The following is a 19,766-nucleotide window of genomic DNA, read 5'->3' on the forward strand; positions in this document are numbered from 1 at the left end:
TATTTTTATACGGCACCGTTTCCGGTTTAGAAGCATTTAAAAATGGACAAACTACATTTATGCCTGAGTTATTGATACTGAGTTATACAGTCTGCTTTTCACTTCGATTGCGAGGAAAATTTACAATCTACTATTATGGAAGCAAACACAAAAGCTGTAACCTTAAAATACTAGAGGTAATCTAAATTACCGTTTTGCTGCTATTTTAAAAATTATCGCCCAACAACAAGAGTTTAGCTACAAGAGCAAGAGTATACCTACATACAAATACGACTTTCAATCTTTTTGTTTGCTTTACCAATGCAAGAGATGCATTTCAAATATTTGGACAGTCACGGACAAGCGACTATAGCCCCGCTTAGCTACAAGGTTTTTAAAATAACCTTCAAAAGTGTTTGCTTTGTTGCCTAGCAAAAGTGTGGTCTGTGCATATTTGACTTTTACGCAAATGTCGTTTGGTTGTCGTTCAAACAAAGATATGGCTTCGCGAGTGACTGCAAAGTGATGGACAAGTACAATAGCATGATGGATAATGGTTGCCGACCGATCTTCTCTAATTGTTCTGTCAGTAAGTTTCAGAGAAAGACGAATAAATCAAAGACTGCTAAATCTCAACCCATTTAACAGTCGACAGACAAAAACACTATACCGTGGCTTTAGAGCCGCTGTGTAACGTATAGAAAAGGGAAATTGGCTTATACAAGCACTAGTATAGTTATAGTGGCAGCTGATACTAGAACAACATTATGTGGGTGTATATTTTTACCCCCTGCGTAGGCTGCGTAAACCAAGGGGAAGTTTTAAGTTTTACGTGTGTATCTGTGTTCTATCAGCATAATTCGTAACTCGTAAACGACTGAACTGGTTTTGAAATGTTATTATGCCATAAAAAACATAACTTGTAAAAAAACAAGTCTCGCAACACTTGTCACATCCATGTAATACCAAGTCGGTTAATTTATTTAGTCCCTACTTAAGGAAATTTAGTTATTACGTATTTGGCTAACCTAACAACATCTTCTAGTGACCATATCAATATTAACAATCTTTCGTGTTTTAAATAAACAGAATGACTTGGCCATCGCATGAAAACATAACGTATCTCACAAGTAATACATATTATATTAAATTAGATTGTTTAGTGCGATTACCAAGTCAGTTTATTTATTTAAAACATAAAAGATTTAAATATTGATATGGTCACTATAAAATGTTGTTAGGTTAGCTAATTATGTAATAACTTAAGACAGAAATTCCTTTAAGTAGGGACTAAATAAATTAACCGACATGGTATTACATGGATCTCACAACTTTTTACGGTAGAACTGTGTTGCGAGACTTGGTTTTTTTAGAAGTTATGTTTTTGATGGCATCTCATTTCTTTTTGTAGTACTGTTTTGTTGTGTACTTTTTGTAGTTGTGTACTTCTTACAGGTACACTGATTCCTTCACTGCAAACGTAACTTAGTAATCCTATATATTTATATAGGTTTATAAAGTTATTTATGCAGTTGGTGTATCAAGAAAACTGGACCATTATTGCAAAATAAAGTTTTGTCTTGATTTACACACTAAACACTAGTTGTATTCTAAATTTGAAGCTTCTAGGTCAGCTAGAAAAGCCTTAGAGTTTTGATGATCGGTCATTCAGTGAGTGACAAAATTAAGAAAATTTGACTGTTTTTAATTCTTAAACTACTGGTTCAAATTGAATGAAATTTATAATATACTGTGTTTATACAATGCCCGCTTGGTTACTGAAAATTTTATTTAATTAGTTTTATCCATAACGAAGTTATAGAGGGGTCGAAAATGTCCTGAACTGCTTCGAGAAAAGGATGGTACGGCCGTGCCGCTTTTTTGCTCGACTTGGCGGGGACACTGCCAGGCCCCCAGATACTTCAACTCTCTGTCTTACTTTGAGTTTCATGGGTGGTGTTATAATAAAAGCGAAGTTACACCCACACTGAATAATAATAAGTGTTTGGGAAAAAAATATATTTTTTGGCACAATCTTTTATCGCTGACTGTACTTTTCTTCCCACAGGCAACTAATACTCGTCGAGATAATTCTAACTACCTCAAACACAATTAGTTTGCGTTGTTATTATATCAGAGTTCCCATGGCCTCTCCCTGTCTCCATCATCAGATCATCATAATCACATATTATCATGATAATATTGCATTGTCATCCGGAAAGAGGGTCAAATTTAGCTTCCCAGATTTGACCCACACTAACACACGAAATAATGTTCGTATGTACTAGGTTTGGAACCTTGTAATAACAAATGAGACTTCCTTGAATCTCTACCTACTTATTATAGATGACCTCTTTTTTGTTTGCAAACGATATTTCAAAATTATGAAGTTTATATTACTCACTAGTCTCTAGTGGGTTTTAAATAAAACATGTACCTAACAAGTTGAATTATGGGTTTCTAAATATGAATAAAATAAAATGGCATGCATTATGAGAACGCTGAACCTAGACGTAGTTAACAAAAACTAAATATTCATAAATAAAATGACACCAATAATTTATCATGTTTCCCAGTGTATTGTAATAATAATTATGTGTCACAGCTGTCAAAAGCAACCTTGACAAGACAAACGAAAACGTATCCATTACACAATGCAGTATATCTTTAGAATAATGGAAATGACGTCAACTGTGAACCACGTTTATTATAATTTTCGGGAACTACGGATTGGTGAGCTGGTTAACTTTACCATCATCTCAGCCGAAAGACGTCCACTGCTGGACAAAGGCCAACAGTTTCCGTGACTTTAACCAGATCATCGGTCCACCTAGTCTGGGGCCTTCCCACGCTGCGTCTTCCGGTACGTGGTCGCCACTCGAGAACCTTTCTGCCCCATCGGCCATTGGTTCTGCGAGCAACGTGGCCCGCCCACTCGTTGAATCCAACTTGGATGGGCAGCGTTTGGGAAGCTACGTACCATTTTCTCGTCCAAATTACCGCAGGGTCTTAAGACGAAAGTCTTCAACCAGCGTGTGTTGCCAGTGATGACGTACGGCATAGAAACGTGGTCGCTCACAATGGGGCTCATAAGAAGAAATACGTACATGTTCGTTTGAACGAACGCTTAATCTCGTACTCGCAATCGTTGAGGAGCGCTGGGTCCCATTTCTCGAACGGTATTAGTCTAATATTATTAGTGTGTTGTCATGGTAACCCATACGATTTGACAGTTCGTGGACTAATAATATTAGTATCGCAGTAGTCGCAGGGACGTATCAGACGGACGACACGTCGCATACGCCTCGACCGTTAACAGCGCCGCGCGCGGCTTCAACGTTAACAGCTTCAGCGTCAGTGCTTGACATAAGAGCAAATACTAACCCCCTTATTCATAAACGTGTACTAAAGTTACGATGCCGCTGATCATCGTTTGTCCCTTTCCATCATACCAACACGTCGGAAAGGGACAAACGATGATCAGCGGCATCGTAACTTTAGTACACGTTTATGCATAAGGGGGTTAGTCGTTCGTTGAAATGAAAGCATAGCGTTTGGGTGCTCACAGTCGTTAAGAAACTTGTGTCGCAGGGAGACGTGGCAGGCCGCGTGCGCCACGGCGGCCAGCGGCGCGGCGCGCGGCCGCAGCGCCAGCACGCCCGCCGCGCCCTCCGCGTGCCGCGCCAGCGCGCAGCACAGCGCGCCCCACTGCCGCGCGACAGCGCCGCTGCCGGCCCGGAACCGCATCTTGTTGAGGGACGGCAGCGACGAGCTCTGCAGATAACATTTTTGAGTTGAATATAAAACTCCCTCCGAAGGAAAATTATTAAATGCGACATATTCGCGGACACACGTGTACGCATTGCCGCCGCAACGTATTGTGATTGAAAAAGATGGGATCACGAGGTGATGCACGCATATTTGTATAATGTTCACGCCCTTGTCACTGACCGAATGTACCTTCAGTATGACGGCGCGACAGTGGTGGTGGCCGACGGTGTGCCGCAGCACGCGCACGCAGGTCAGCAGCGCGAGCTCGGAGCGCGCGCGGCCCGCCGCCGCGGATGTACCTTCAGTATGACGGCGCGACAGTGGTGGTGGCCGACGGTGTGCCGCAGCACGCGCACGCAGGCCAGCAGCGCGAGCTCGGAGCGCGCGCGGCCCGGCGCCGCGGATGTACCTTCAGTATGACGGCGCGACAGTGGTGGTGGCCGACGGTGTGCCGCAGCACGCGCACGCAGGCCAGCAGCGCGAGCTCGGAGCGCGCGCGGCCCGGCGCCGCGGATGTACCTTCAGTATGACGGCGCGACAGTGGTGGTGGCCGACGGTGTGCCGCAGCACGCGCACGCAGGCCAGCAGCGCGAGCTCGGAGCGCGCGCGGCCCGGCGCCGCGGATGTACCTTCAGTATGACGGCGCGACAGTGGTGGTGGCCGACGGTGTGCCGCAGCACGCGCACGCAGGCCAGCAGCGCGAGCTCGGAGCGCGCGCGGCCCGGCGCCGCGGATGTACCTTCAGTATGACGGCGCGACAGTGGTGGTGGCCGACGGTGTGCCGCAGCACGCGCACGCAGGCCAGCAGCGCGAGCTCGGAGCGCGCGCGGCCCGCCGCCGCGGATGTACCTTCAGTATGACGGCGCGACAGTGGTGGTGGCCGACGGTGTGCCGCAGCACGCGCACGCAGGCCAGCAGCGCGAGCTCGGAGCGCGCGCGGCCCGGCGCCGCGGATGTACCTTCAGTATGACGGCGCGACAGTGGTGGTGGCCGACGGTGTGCCGCAGCACGCGCACGCAGGCCAGCAGCGCGAGCTCGGAGCGCGCGCGGCCCGGCGCCGCGGATGTACCTTCAGTATGACGGCGCGACAGTGGTGGTGGCCGACGGTGTGCCGCAGCACGCGCACGCAGGCCAGCAGCGCGAGCTCGGAGCGCGCGCGGCCCGGCGCCGCGGATGTACCTTCAGTATGACGGCGCGACAGTGGTGGTGGCCGACGGTGTGCCGCAGCACGCGCACGCAGGCCAGCAGCGCGAGCTCGGAGCGCGCGCGGCCCGGCGCCGCGGATGTACCTTCAGTATGACGGCGCGACAGTGGTGGTGGCCGACGGTGTGCCGCAGCACGCGCACGCAGGCCAGCAGCGCGAGCTCGGAGCGCGCGCGGCCCGGCGCCGCGGATGTACCTTCAGTATGACGGCGCGACAGTGGTGGTGGCCGACGGTGTGCCGCAGCACGCGCACGCAGGCCAGCAGCGCGAGCTCGGAGCGCGCGCGGCCCGCCGCCGCGGATGTACCTTCAGTATGACGGCGCGACAGTGGTGGTGGCCGACGGTGTGCCGCAGCACGCGCACGCAGGCCAGCAGCGCGAGCTCGGAGCGCGCGCGGCCCGGCGCCGCGGATGTACCTTCAGTATGACGGCGCGACAGTGGTGGTGGCCGACGGTGTGCCGCAGCACGCGCACGCAGGCCAGCAGCGCGAGCTCGGAGCGCGCGCGGCCCGCCGCCGCGGATGTACCTTCAGTATGACGGCGCGACAGTGGTGGTGGCCGACGGTGTGCCGCAGCACGCGCACGCAGGCCAGCAGCGCGAGCTCGGAGCGCGCGCGGCCCGCCGCCGCGGCCTCGCGGCTCAGGAGGGAGCAACACTCCAGGAGCAGGCTGCGCCCGGCGACGCACAGGCACATCGCGCTCCATGCTGCAAAACAATCATCAGCATAAGTATGATCGATTATATAACAAAAAATATGCTCATCTATCAGTTTAGTTCAATTTTTTTGTTTTTCAGCTGTAATACAATAAGACAGCTGACAATCGTCCTATATATTGTCCTTCTGATCAATCGTAAGTAAATAAAGCTCAACAACAAATAGATCTAAGCCTCTGTCGGCGTCTCGCCCATCAACGCACCAAGCCAAAACTAGAATCAATTTAGCGACAATGCTTGGTTGTCTTGAGTAGTTTTTTTTTGCAGTAACTTATACACATTTTCTGCCGAGAACCCGTCATTGGTGAACTTACCAAAATCAAAATTAAAAATATTAAAATTCATTTATTTCAGACAATTGATAATCCATATTTATAAAATTAAATAACATTTAAAAAACATACAATTATATAAATTAAATACAATTACATTTTAAAATTAAATATTAATAACTAAATAAATAATTAGCCTATAAAATATTTTCACTTTTAGGACAGTTCATGAAAGTAAATATTAGATGAGCTACAGCATCTCTCATCATACAACAAAGCCAAACCGGTTGAGCGACAACGTTATGTTATCTTCCGCTAAACTTTTCTCCGCCAGCAAACAACCAGCTATAGTACATTTGAGGAGAGGCCGAAAAACCGCTCATAGATGGACGAGTGAATTTGAGGGCCGAGACATTAGTGGAGACCCTCAAATAATACGAGTCCATCTTTAGCGTTTCCGGCCGAGGCATTACATAGTGCTTTTCACGACTACTGCGAGGAAATAAGAAAACATTGGCATAACTATAAGTACTTTCATAGAAATTAATATTTATATTGACGTGAGGACAATTGTTGAATGAAAGCGATGTATTTTTGCCAGGAACATTGATATTTTCTTCACTAGAAGAACTCGATTTTATAGCGTAGATACGTGTTTCTTGTATTTTTTAGTCAAACACAATTTACACTATCCAATTCAGTAAGCTAATTCTTACCTTTAGGGCAGTTGTTAGTGAACGTCAACAGTAGATGAACCACGGCTTCCCTTAGCGGCTCGGTCATCATACACCAAGGCCAAAGTCGGTTGAGCGACAACGCTATGTTGTCTTCCGCTAAACTTTCTTTCGCCGGCAGACAATCCGTCATCAAACAACTGATCAGGGTTAGCAACCAGTACAATGTCCGCAGGATTGGGTTCTGGAATTAACATTTTGTGATTATTAGTGACCGTTAATTAGGTAGGGATTTCGTACCAACGTGTAGGGGCCGTACCCAATTTGATAATCGTTTATCGACAAACGTCAATCGAAAAGTAACAATAACAATGTATTCGGATGATACGAATGAATAAAAACTCTCACTCACTGAGATAGCCCCCCTGGTGTCAATAGTAACAATACAAACAAGTTTTAAATGATCATGCCCACTAATATTTTATATGTATAGTTATATGTATAGTAGTAACAGAAGGGTCTGTTTACCAATTATTGCTATTTGATGGGTTAAGGCGTAAAATAGTCATTCCACCAAAGTTATGAAACGTGCACAGTACACATACTACATTAATTAACAACGTAATTTACATATATGTGTGGAGGAATGGCATTTTATGGACCTCTAAAAAAGTTCACTTCTTCCTCTTTCTCTCGTATCTTGTATAATTTGTTGTAAAAAACAATATTGATATGATATTTAAAAAAAAATACTAACCAATACTGAAAACGATTACTTAAAACGAAACATGGATTAAAGATAATCGATCTGACAGAGATCCTGTAAAGAGATAAATTCATCTTTGTATAAATGTTATCCCTTTTTCACCTTGTTGTATTCAATTTTCTGCACAATAAACTGTTCCAGGAGGAGTTCCAGGTTTACTACAACAACAAACGTTCTATTTTTTACTACTTACATTATTCGCATTCCTGATAACTTCAACGGGCTGCCCTAACACAGACAATCTATCTCGCACAGTCTGCAGTGTGGCTAGCAGGGTTCGCGGGAACTGTCGGTGCACGCTGTAGAGTCTGCCTCGGGCGCTCACTGACAGCAGGGACGCGAGGCAGGAACATAAACGGCACCAGCGCTCGTCTGGAAAAACCAAACTTATAAATAAGTACATTTTTGGGGACAATCTTACACATATCGACTTACCCCCTTATTCATAAACGTCTACTAAAGTTAACAAGCCGCTAATAACCGTTTGTCCCTTTCCATCATACCAATACGTCGGAAAGGGACAAACGATTATTAGCGGCTTGTTAACTTTAGTAGACGCTTATGAATAAGGGGGTTAGCCTCGAACTAAGCTAAGCTTATAAGGTCACGGACTTTAATTGTTGAACTATTTAGGGTTTACTTTACATTGGATATTGCATACCGTTAACACATTGAGTACCAGGAACGCGCTCGGCGGGTTCTCTGTTCGTAGTCGCTTTCCTCTACAAAGCGGGAAAACGCTAGGATCGGCTACGAGCGTAGCGCTACGAAAGCGTTGGTAGCGAAAGTATTAATATTGAAAACCAAATTATCATAGCTTGTACCCTAAATGGATCAACAATTAAAGTCTGTGACCGTACTATGGGTACTAGACGACAATATACATTATACATATATATACATAAATACATACGATACATAGATAACATCTATAATTTCAGGAACAAATATTCGTGATGAATACACAAATAAATGCCCTTACCGAGATTCGAACCCGAGACCTCCAGCTACAAGTCACTGCCAATTAATTAACCGCGGTTTTATAGGTTACTTAGCGCTAACGTTTGACAATCCAGTTTAGCACCGTTAAAACTTACTTCCTTATGGAATAATGCTCTTATAACATGTTCATTTAAAATCTATGACAGTCCATTTAACGACATAAAGGTTTAATAGACTGTTTACATTCAAGCGCCGTAAAGCCTGACCAGTAATATATGATCACGCGCCATATTGCGGAATTTCATTGCAACTAAATTTTTCATACTAAACTGAACTGTCACATGAGAATAGCAGCGCCCTCTTGACAATGATCACATATTTCTGGTCGGGCTTTACATGTAAATGTTATCATGAAATTTTAATTTCTAATATTTGACGACCGGTCTGGCCTAGAGGGTATTGACCCTACCTATGAAGCCGATGGTCCCGGGTTCAAATCCTGGTAAGGGCATTTATTCGTGTGATGAGCATGGACATTTGTTCCTGAGTTATGGGTGTTTTCTATGTATTTTTTTTTAATACTACGTCGGTGGCAAACAAGCATACGGCCCGCCTGATGGTAAGCAGCCTCCGTAGCCTATGTACGCCTGCAACTCCAGAGGAGTTACATGCGCGTTGCCGACCCTAAACCCGCCCCCCCTCATTGAGCTCTGGCAACCTTACTCACCTCACCTCACTCATTTAAGTATTTATAAATATTTATATATTATATTATTATATATATCGTTAACAACACAATCCTTATTGAGCTTACTGTGGGACTTAGTCAATTTGTGTAATAATGTCCTATAATACTTAAAAAAAAAAAATATTTGGAAAGGGGCTAAAATAAGCCTACTTATAGTCTTTAACGCGATTTTTAAAGAAAGGCCATAATTAGAATGTAAATGATCATGTTAGCTAGAAATAAAAAAATAAATCATTCAGTTCGACTAGATTTAAGTATCTAATCTATAAAATGTTTACCTGTTTCCATTAATCAATAAATGGAATGCAATTAGTTCTATCATTTGAGTGGATCACTATTTTGTTTGCTCTGTATCTTATCGTATTTATAAACAAAGTTCCAAGTCACTGGTAAAAATGCAAGGTCATTTTAACTGACGCTGTATTACAAACAGTATTGAACACATATCACTAAGATATGTTTTATCCCGATGGATCTAGAAAAATCAACTGACATCTTTCTAATTAATTATAAGCTAGAGAAATAGAAATTGCTGTAGTAGGTTCCTCCACTATTTTAACGAGAGGGATTTAGATTTCTGACTTAGAGTATAATTATTAATAAGTTTTCTTATGGGGGTCAACAAACACAAATCAAAATAATGTTTTACCTTGACTGGACTCATGCACGTTCCCTTGCAGGGCCATATTCTGATAAATCTGCATCAGGGACCAGCACAGCTCCTCTACTAAATACTCTGGCTGACAATCTTTCGCGTCGCCAGCGCTGAGGTCCCGATTGTCGAAGCGAAGCGCTTTCATGTTGTCCAATAGTTGTATGCAGGATTCGTCTTGCGTTTTGTCTGGGTGTTTGCGGTTAGCAGCTGATTGTGAGAGTTGGATGAGACAGAATACGGCTGCATCTTGGAAATCTGAAAGCATAAATTGATGTATATGTTGGGACTTGTAAATACGAGCGATAACCTAACAAGAAATACCACTACTAAAAATAAAAATAAGGCATTACCGAAGAATTTGGTTCGTGCATTATGAAACTTTTAAACCATGAAGGAAAAATTATAGATTATTACCAGACACGATGAAGTCATAGTACCAAATAGAGGTAGATGTGTCATGTGTAATCATAAAATAATCATACAAATCATGCAACTGTTCAAATATTTCGCAGAACACTTATCTATGAACAGGAAAATGTAGAATTTGTTATTTATTGCCCGTGACATCAATTTCCATTGCACTGCAGTAGTAAACTAAAAACGGTGTCGACGGCTCGGTCCGAAGCTGACTTTTTTATTGAGAGATGGGTATGACGACACTGTAAGGGTTCCGTTTTGCAATTTTGGCTACGGAACCGTAAAAACCTCACCCAAAAGATATCTTACTGTTTTTGACACAAGCAAAAGTAGTTCTTTATTTTAGTCGAATCACCAGTCTATCGGACTTATCAATGAACAGGAAAATGTAGGATTAGTAGTTTATGTGATCTCACTTTCCAAGCACTAATATATCCAAAACATTCCATGTTAAACTAGTATATTCAAAAATGTATGCCATAAACTTTTATAGGTGTTAATTTTTATTATTTTATTTATTTATTATTCCATTAAAGACAACAAATGGTCAAATCAGTGTTATATGATCCTGGCCTACGTTAGCCTAAGAAAGCTAGCGTTTAGCCTGAGAAACTAATTTTTATTATCGTCATTTGTAAGTGTCTGGTTTCGTGTACAGCATATTACCTTGTATATTATATATTATTTTGAAATAAAGAACTTATAAAAAAAAAAAAACAAAAACAACTTTCCAAGCAGTGATGTAAAAAACTGAAAAATAGTGTTGACGGCTTGGTCCGCAGCCGAATCCAGACGGAATCACCAGTAGAACGGTCTGACAGAACAGAGCCGTTTATCAATGATCAGGAAAATATAAGATTAATAGTTTATTACCTGTGACATCACTTTCCAAACACTGCAGTAGTAATTTGAAAAACGGTGCCGAAGGCGCGTTCCGCAGTTGAGTCCAGACGGAATCACTAGTGGATTGGTCTGGCAGCAGAGAGCCGAGGAGAAGCAATGCTTGAGTTCGAGCTGCAAGTGCGTCGACGTTCAATTCGTCTGAAATTCAGAATTAAAGTGAGAAAAATAATGCATATCAACGACTGACGTGTTTGCGATTTTGAGGTAAGGCATATCTAGTAGGACAGCAAGGTATTTTCTGTATTTTAAATGTAACGTCTACTAATAAGAGCTCTATAATATATGTGGTTATTTCTTACATATTCAGTAAATGTGCCAAGCGCTAGTTAACAGCGGAAACCATAACATTAAAATTCAATAACAGTACGTCAACAAAATAATAACAATACAATTGTGATGTCACAACTGTTAACAATATGGTGATTGATAACCAATAATGTCTAATAGCTGACAGCAGATAAAATGAGGAAAAGATTACCCTCACCGTAATACTGACTCAATCGCAATAATTACGTAAGTAGCACTGCGTAGGTGTACGTAGCTTATCGGGGTTTTGCGATTAGTTTAATAGTTAATGGCTGACGACCGGCTTGGCCTAGTGGGTAGTGACCCTGCCTACGAAGCTGATGGTCCCGGGTTCAAATCCTGGTAAGGGCGTTTATTCGTGTGATGAGCATAAATATTTGTTCCTGAGTAATGGGTGTTTTCTATGTATTTAAGAGCCCTTAATCCTTGGAGCGTTCTCCGATTTCACGAAATAACGCTCGATAGATGGCGTTGGCGCTCGGTACGCGAGCGCCGGCAACGCGACGCGCGTATCAATGCAGACTAGAATAATCTTGATAGTTTTCAATATAATTTCAAGCAACATTAATTTTAGTGTCATATGATATCATATGGGCACTCTTTATTTTATTGTATATGCACAGTAGTTTTTTTTTTATGTACACTACTACTAAGTGTACAGACTACAGAGTGTACTATAACCCTTGCTCTTTATTCTGTCTCTTTCACACCAATGGAAAATGAAGAAGTTACTAAATGACTGCAGGTATAAATAAAGTATATTAGTGCGATAGAGAGACAGATAGTGTTTCGTTGTCGTATCGTAAACGATTGGCATGTTGGCCACACACTTGCTTAGTGCCTAGCCAAAATACCAATCGTTTGCGTATATTAGTGCGATAGAGAGAGAGTAGTGTTTCGTTGTCGTATCGTAAACGATTGGCATGTTAGCTACGCACCCATGATACCTAGCCAAGAAGCCAATCGATTGCGCATATTAGTGCGATAGAGAGACAGATAGTGTTTCCTTGTCGTATCGTAAACGTTTGGCATGTTGGCTACGCACCCATGCTGCCCAGCCAAGTTAGAACTCCTAATCTACTCATTATAATTCCATCGTGTTTGGGCTCAAAAGATTTGCCCTGACGAGTACCATCGATCTAGATGAAGTCCAGGGTCTCATGATGGAGTCAGGAGTTGGTCACCAGAACTCCTAATCTACTCATTATAATTCCATCGTGTTTGGGCTCAAAAGATTTGCCCTGACGAGTACCATCGATCTAGATGAAGTCCAGGGTCTCATGATGGAGTCAGGAGTTGGTCACCATAATTCCTAATCTACTCATCATAACTCCATCGTGTTTGGGCTCAATAGATTTGCCCTCACGAGCACCATCAATCTAGATGATGTTCAGGGTCTCATGATGGAGTCAGGAGTTGGTCACTAGAACTCTTAATCTACTCATTATAATTCCATCGTGTTTGGGCTCAAAAGATTTGCCCTGACGAGTACCATCGATCTAGATGAAGTCCAGGGTCTCATGATGGAGTCAGGAGTTGGTCACCATAATTCCTAATCTACTCATCATAACTCCATCGTGTTTGGGCTCAATAGATTTGCCCTCACGAGCACCATCAATCTAGATGATGTTCAGGGTCTCATGATGGAGTCAGGAGTTGGTCACTAGAACTCCTAATCTACTCATTATAATTCCATCGTGTTTGGGCTCAAAAGATTTGCCCTGACGAGTACCATCGATCTAGATGAAGTCCAGGGTCTCATGATGGAGTCAGGAGTTGGTCACCAGAACTCGTAATCTATTTATCATAACTCCATCGTGTTTGGGCTCAATAGATTTACTCCGACAAGCACCATCAAATTACCATTATGATGAATAGATTAGGAGTTCTGGTGACCAACTACTGAGTCCATCATGAGACCCTCGACTTAATCTAGATCGATGGTACTCGTCAGGGCAAATCTTTTGAGCCCAAACACGATGGAGTTATGATGAATAGACTAGGAGTTCTGGTGATCAACTCCTGAGTCCATCATGAGACCCTGGACCTGATCTAGATTGATGGTGCTCGTCAGGGCAACTCTATTGAGCCCATACACGATGGAGTTATGATGAGTAGATTAGGAGTTCTGGTGACCAACTCCTGACTCCATCATGAGACCCTGGACCTCATCTAGATCGATGGTGCTCATCAGGGCAAATCTTTTGAGCCCAAACACGTTGGAATTATAATGAGTAGATTAGGAGTTCTAGTGACCAACTCCTGACTCCATCATGAGACCCTGGACCTCATCTAGATCGATGGTGCTCATCAGGGCAAATCTTTTGAGCCCAAACACGTTGGAATTATAATGAGTAGATTAGGAGTTCTAGTGACCAACTCCTGACTCCATCATGAGACCCTGGACTTTTTCTAGATTGATGATGCTCGTCAGGGCAAATCTATTGAGCCCGAACACGATGAGGTTATGATGAGTAGCTTAGGAGTTCTGGTGACCAACTCCTGACTCCATCATGAGACCCTGGGCCTCATCTAGATCGATGGTGTTCATCAGGGCAACTCTATTGAACTCAAACACGATGGAGTTATAATGAGTAGATTAGGAGTTCTGGTGACCAGCTCCTGACTCCATCATGAGACCCTGGACCTCATCTAGATTGAAGGTGCTCGTCAGGGCAACTCTATTGAGCCCAAACACGATGGAGTTATGATGAGTAGAGTAGGAGTTCTGGTGACCAACTCCTGACTCCATCATGAGACCCTGGACCTCATCTAGATCGATGGTGCTCATCAGGGCAAATCTTTTGAGCCCAAACACGTTGGAATTATAATGAGTAGATTAGGAGTTCTAGTGACCAACTCCTGACTCCATCATGAGACCCTGGACTTTATCTAAATTGATGATGCTCGTCAGGGCAAATCTATTGAGCCCGAACACGATGAGGTTATGATGAGTAGTTTAGGAGTTCTGGTGACCAACTCCTGACTCCATCATGAGACCCTGGGCCTCATCTAGATCGATGGTGTTCATCAGGGCAAATCTATTGAGCCCAAACACGATGGAGTTATGATGAGTAGATTAGGAGTTCTGGTGACCAGCTCCTGACTCCATCATGAGACCCTGGACCTCATCTAGATTGATGGTGCTCGTCAGGGCAACTCTATTGAACCCAAACACGATGGAGTTATGATGAGTAGATTAGGAGTTCTGGTGACCAGCTCCTGACTCCATCATGAGACCCTGGACCTCATCTAGATTGAAGGTGCTCATCAGGGCAACTCTGTTGAGCCCAAACACGATGGAATTATAATGAGTAGATTAGGAGTTCTAGTGACCAACTCCTGACTCCATCATGAGACCCTGGACCTCATCTAGATCGATGGTGTTCGTCAGGGCAAATCTTTTGAGCCCAAACACGATGGGATTATAATTAGTAGATTAGGAGTTCTGGTGACCAACTCCTGACTCCATCATGAGAACTTGGACTTCATCCGGGTCAAAAATAATAATGCAAACCCTAACGTAATTTCAAGTGAAAATGCGTTTTTCAGAAAATCGCAGCCAAATAACACTAGACCTTACTCATAGTGTTGTGTTCCTGCCGGTGAGTAAGGTTGCCAGAGCTCAACGAGGGGCGGGAGGGGGTTAGGGTCGGCAACGCGCATGTAACTCCTCTGGAGTTGCAGGCGTACATATGCGGGCCGTATGCTTGTTTGCCACCGACTTAGTATTAAAAAAAAAGTAACACTGAAAATCCATCAATAAGCGAGTCTGTTAGGCATACTGTAAAAAATGAACTTTTATTAAGATTTTCTAATCGCAGTATATAGCACTTCTCGGAACTCCGTAGCTGATTACGATCGCAACGAATGCCTGACAATCGAGCACAGGTCCGTCCTCTAAGCGCGCTCCGCGCGGACTGCGAGCGGGGCGTCGCTGCTGCGTGATTTATACGTGTTTTAAAAAAATATAAATTTACGGCAATGTAGGTCCCATAGTTACGATTTTTTTTTTATAGGTTAACATAAAGTTACAGTTTGCTATAATATTATTTTTAAAGCAAAATATGCGTACAATTTGCGGAAATAAAATATAATAAAACCCTGTTTTCGCCAAAAAAATGAAGAAAACTCGGAAGGTATTTTATCAGTTTTTTCAAATGAATCTTCGATTGTTAATCATTCCAGCCCCTCGTACGAGATATGTTGAATCAAATTGTAGTCATTCATGTACCAAATGATTCTTGTTTATAGCAAAATTGAGAACCGAAACGCCACATCTCACTGCAAAATTTGGAAAAGACTCCCAAAAAACCTCATTAAAAAAGAGGTTTAAAAGAGAAAATGAAAATTTGAACTGTTGGAGCCCCTAGTTTAGGAAACGATTATTTAAGTACGTTATCAGTTTTTGAATAAATACTAATAGTTACGTCGTAATCTTGAATGAAAAAGGAAGCATTTTACAAAATACGCTCGTCTGTAGGAATAAGGACTCTTAAGTATTTATAAATATTTATATATTATATATATCGTTGTCTGAGTACCCACAACACAAGCCTTATTGAGCTTACTGTGAGACTTAGTCAATTTGTGTAATAATGTCCTATAATATTTATTTATTTATTTAATTGGTAGATTATGCCCTTAGACCTTAAAGTTCGTCATTTGCCAAATAAACGCGGTTCCACGTAAGTCAGAGCCCAGGCTAATGGTGAGGAGTCATAATTCGATTGTGTAACGAATCCTTAGCAGCACGCCTCAAGCATTTATACGGCTGAGCAGCGACTAACGCACTACACGTCCCACAACCGACTTAGCGCTGTCCAAATGAGAGTACCAAGAAGCAAACACCCAAAACCCTCGTCCCCAAACTTACCATGGTCCAATGGTGTGAGAGTCATCGTTAGATTGTGTGAGCAATCCTTAGTAGCGGCCAGGGACGAGCGCACGCATTTATAAGGCGGAGCAGCGACTAACGCACTACACGTCCCGCAACCGACTTAGTCGTTGTCCAAATGAGAGTACCAAGAAGCAAACACCCAAAGCACTGGTCCCCAAATTTACCATCGTCCAATGGTGTGAGAGTCATCATTAGATTGTATAAGCAATCCTTAGTAGCGGCCAGGGACGAGCGCACGCATTTATACGGCGCGGCGGCGACCAGTGCGCGGCACGACGCGGCGCGAACGCGGTTGTTGTCCAACGGAGAACAACGGGACCAGGAGGCGCATCTGAAATTTTAAATTGCAATTTAATAACTAGATCCAAGCCCGGAATCGTTTAAACACAAGGAATAGGTATAAACATCAGTATGACTCACTGTTCTCATATTGTAGAATTCTCCCAGTGCATTGCAAAGTCACATACTTAAATGTTATCAATACGTATTATACAGATGATTTTAAAGTACAGAAAAAGAATAAACGTGTGACTCGCTCATCTAAAAAAGTAAAATTGTATCAACCTGCAGCCAAAAACTATTATGGTCGGAGAACCCAAGAATACTTAATCCCAAAAATTTACAATGAATACCCAATATTGCTAGATATCCCTAAATTAAAAATAGGTAGCCTGAAAGAAAAATTTAAAGAAATATTAATAGACAGATTCGATAACTCCATAAAGCATGAATAGTAAATTAAATACCTAACATTAATATTAGTATCATAAAATAACTTCATATAAATCAACTATTGTAGTGCCTCTTGCCACTTGTGTTGTAAAAATATAACGAGTTGTTAGTTTATAACCAAACGTAGTAATTAGCGTTAAGTTAGTTTTTTACGCACCGCTGTGCTCCTGTCCCGCGCCCGCGCCACCAGTGTTGAGTCACCAATCCTACGTTATACCTACTTCATAATTGTAATACCTACATAAAAATTGGCCATGCCGGGACGGTAGGACAGTGCAAAATTATGTACCTTTTTAAGATGTAAAAAGCTACTTATAAGTTACGAAATAAATATTTTTCATTTTTCATTTTTTCATTTTCAAGTATAACGAGCGAGCTCATCGCCAACAAACTGTCTCGCAGTTTGGTGAATATTTTGTTTTGTGGTACACATATTTTATATTTTAATGTTATAATAAATAATAATAATAATTATAAAAAAAAAAAAAAAAAAAAAAAAAAAAAAAAAAAAAAAAAAAAAAAAAAAAAAAAAAGTTTAAACGTAGCGACGTTGTGGCCAGAGCGCGTTGCGTTCCACCGATATACTGCAACATACCCACTGTCACACATTTCTAGCATAGTACTTTGTCATACCTAAACAGCAGCCGGTATAGTCCCTGCTCGTTCCACGCCTGCACTGGGCATCGCTTGAATACCGCGACGTTGTGTAAAACATCGGCGAGTGCAGCCACTAGCGATGCTGTCGGTGCGCGGCGTACCTGCGCGTCGATCGACGGCGATATCCGCACATCTGCGCATTTCTCAGCGCGCACTTCGAGTTCTGAACGACGTTCGAGTAGAGACATTGGAACGTTAGGTTCTGAAAAATTATGTAGGTAGTATTATTTTGAGATTATTGTACCTAGAAGGCCGTTTCTGATGTAATCATTTATTATTGATGTCATTAGGTGTCTTACCAATCAATGCGATAGACGCCTAATGACAGGGCTGGCTGCATTTCGCGCACACCAATCAGCGTAGGGCTACCACACATCCTGAAAGTCGGCGTCTAGTCAACTCTATGGCTGCTGATCGACGCAACGTTGGCGCAACTGTGCATCGACGCCATTTTCCATAGCGCTGACTAGACGACGCTCAAAAGACGCTAGTGTGGGGTGCCCGTAAGCGATCGTCTAAGTCGTAACAAAACCAGATCAAAATCTAAAAAAAATGTTAAACCAAAATCGGCCTCCTGATTTAGTTTATATAAATTCGCTGTTTTGAAATACTATAGTATGTTGTGAGCATGTTTATAACAGACTTAAATTATTTATTTACCACGCATACGATTCATTAGTCATTGTTCGTTACATGAATATAAAAAGTGCTACTTACACTGCTGGAGATGCATATTCGGAATTTTAGTGCATCTTGCAAAGTAGTATTAAAGCTGATCAAGAAATATCCTGATATAGAATATTTAGCAACAATACCGTTCGTTTATTATATTTTGAAATGTAAGGTAATTTTGAAGTGTAAGCCTGCGTAAAATGTATGGCGTGTATTCTAAATTGTCATCTAGCAGATTTGAAGTCTTTTTCCTTTAGGAACTTGTCAATAATAATAAAAAAATCGGCCAAGACAAATGTCGGGGCATGCTCAGTGTAGGATTTCGTAGTTACCATTCTGACAGAACAGGCCAAACGGGGGCTCTTATAAAGTACATATCATGTACATTATAAGAGCCCCCGCAGCGCGTTGTACGTCCTTTTACTAAGAAGAGAAGATTTATTTGCAATAACTCAAAAACGGCTGGACCGATTATGTTCGCAATAGTTTTAATTGAAAGTATTTATTAATCTTTTGTTTTACGATTTTTTTTTTATTACTTTTGCATCCAGGGTTCAAAAGTTAGGGAGGGGGGCACTTTTTTTTTTCTTTCGGAGCTATTATTTCCAAAAATATTAACTTTATCAAAAAAATTATTTCGGAGACCCTTATTCGTTTTGAAAGACCTATCCAACGATAATCCCACACCATTATATAAAAGCGAAAAAAAAACCATTTTGTATGGGACGGATCCTAAAAAATTTTTTGCAGGCTTTATTTTACCGTTCTGTCGCCATGCATGAATGTATTCATGCCAAATTGCAGCGTTCTAGCACTTACGATCACAGCAGCGTTTCTAAGTGACTACGAAACCCTAAAAACATGTATTTATCTATAAATACAACTAGTGACAAACATGAATAAGCAATTTGTGCTTGCTTTCTCATCTCACTGGTTATATCATATCTAATCTCATATTTAAGTGTGAATTTAATACACTTGATGTGTTGATAAACACGCATAAGTCTAAATTCACACTCGTAAAAACCACCACAATCGGAAATTGATGCGGGACTTACCTATTTGGTTCTGGTATTTTATTTCATTGCAAAACTCCACGAATATTTCAATACAAGTTTCCAAGAAGTTGTATTCTTGAAGCTGTTGTAAGATTTCACTCTCCAATACCTGAAATGTAAAGGCATTTCGTTTTGACATTTCTAAGTCTACTATTATTATATGAATATTATTATGCACTATTATAACCCACTATTTAATTCAATTAGGAACTGACCAACAACAATCGATACTGATTAACGTAACTCAACAGAGAAACAATATTTTTTTTATTAAACGCTAGTATGATTAATTGATTACATGAAACGTACAGTCAAAAGATTTATTTATGACCCACTTCGTATCTTGTCATAGTGACAATAGTATGAGGTCCCTAGCGACTTTCATGTTGGTTTTCAT

General features: G+C 42.1%; 2 protein-coding genes across 3 annotated transcripts in view; both read right to left on the reverse strand.

Moving 5' to 3' along the window:
• The window catches only part of LOC133520935 (uncharacterized), a 47,949-nt gene extending 43,789 nt beyond the window's left edge, over positions 1-4,160 (reverse strand). Inside the window, exons 1-2 of the mRNA XM_061855643.1 lie at positions 3,940-4,160; positions 3,546-3,753 (exon numbers count right to left, since the gene is read on the reverse strand). Of these exons, the coding sequence (XP_061711627.1) occupies positions 3,546-3,726 (181 nt within the window). The 5' untranslated portion in view covers positions 3,727-3,753; positions 3,940-4,160. The remainder of the gene's footprint in view (positions 1-3,545; positions 3,754-3,939) is intronic.
• Positions 4,161-5,060: 900 nt separating this feature from the next.
• Positions 5,061-19,766, reverse strand: part of LOC133520923 (rotatin-like) — a 55,145-nt gene continuing 40,439 nt past the window's right edge. For both annotated transcript variants that reach the window (XM_061855610.1, XM_061855609.1), the window contains 8 exons: positions 19,370-19,478; positions 17,616-17,841; positions 16,415-16,581; positions 11,015-11,182; positions 9,719-9,979; positions 7,573-7,751; positions 6,656-6,857; positions 5,061-5,658 (listed from right to left, as the gene is read on the reverse strand). In XM_061855610.1, coding sequence (XP_061711594.1) covers positions 5,372-5,658; positions 6,656-6,857; positions 7,573-7,751; positions 9,719-9,979; positions 11,015-11,182; positions 16,415-16,581; positions 17,616-17,841; positions 19,370-19,478 — 1,599 coding nt within the window. In that variant the 3' untranslated portion in view covers positions 5,061-5,371. The remainder of the gene's footprint in view (positions 5,659-6,655; positions 6,858-7,572; positions 7,752-9,718; positions 9,980-11,014; positions 11,183-16,414; positions 16,582-17,615; positions 17,842-19,369; positions 19,479-19,766) is intronic.

Source organism: Cydia pomonella, chromosome 9 (genome assembly GCF_033807575.1).
Source record: "Cydia pomonella isolate Wapato2018A chromosome 9, ilCydPomo1, whole genome shotgun sequence".
In the NCBI taxonomy this organism is placed as follows: Eukaryota; Metazoa; Arthropoda; class Insecta; order Lepidoptera; family Tortricidae; genus Cydia; species Cydia pomonella.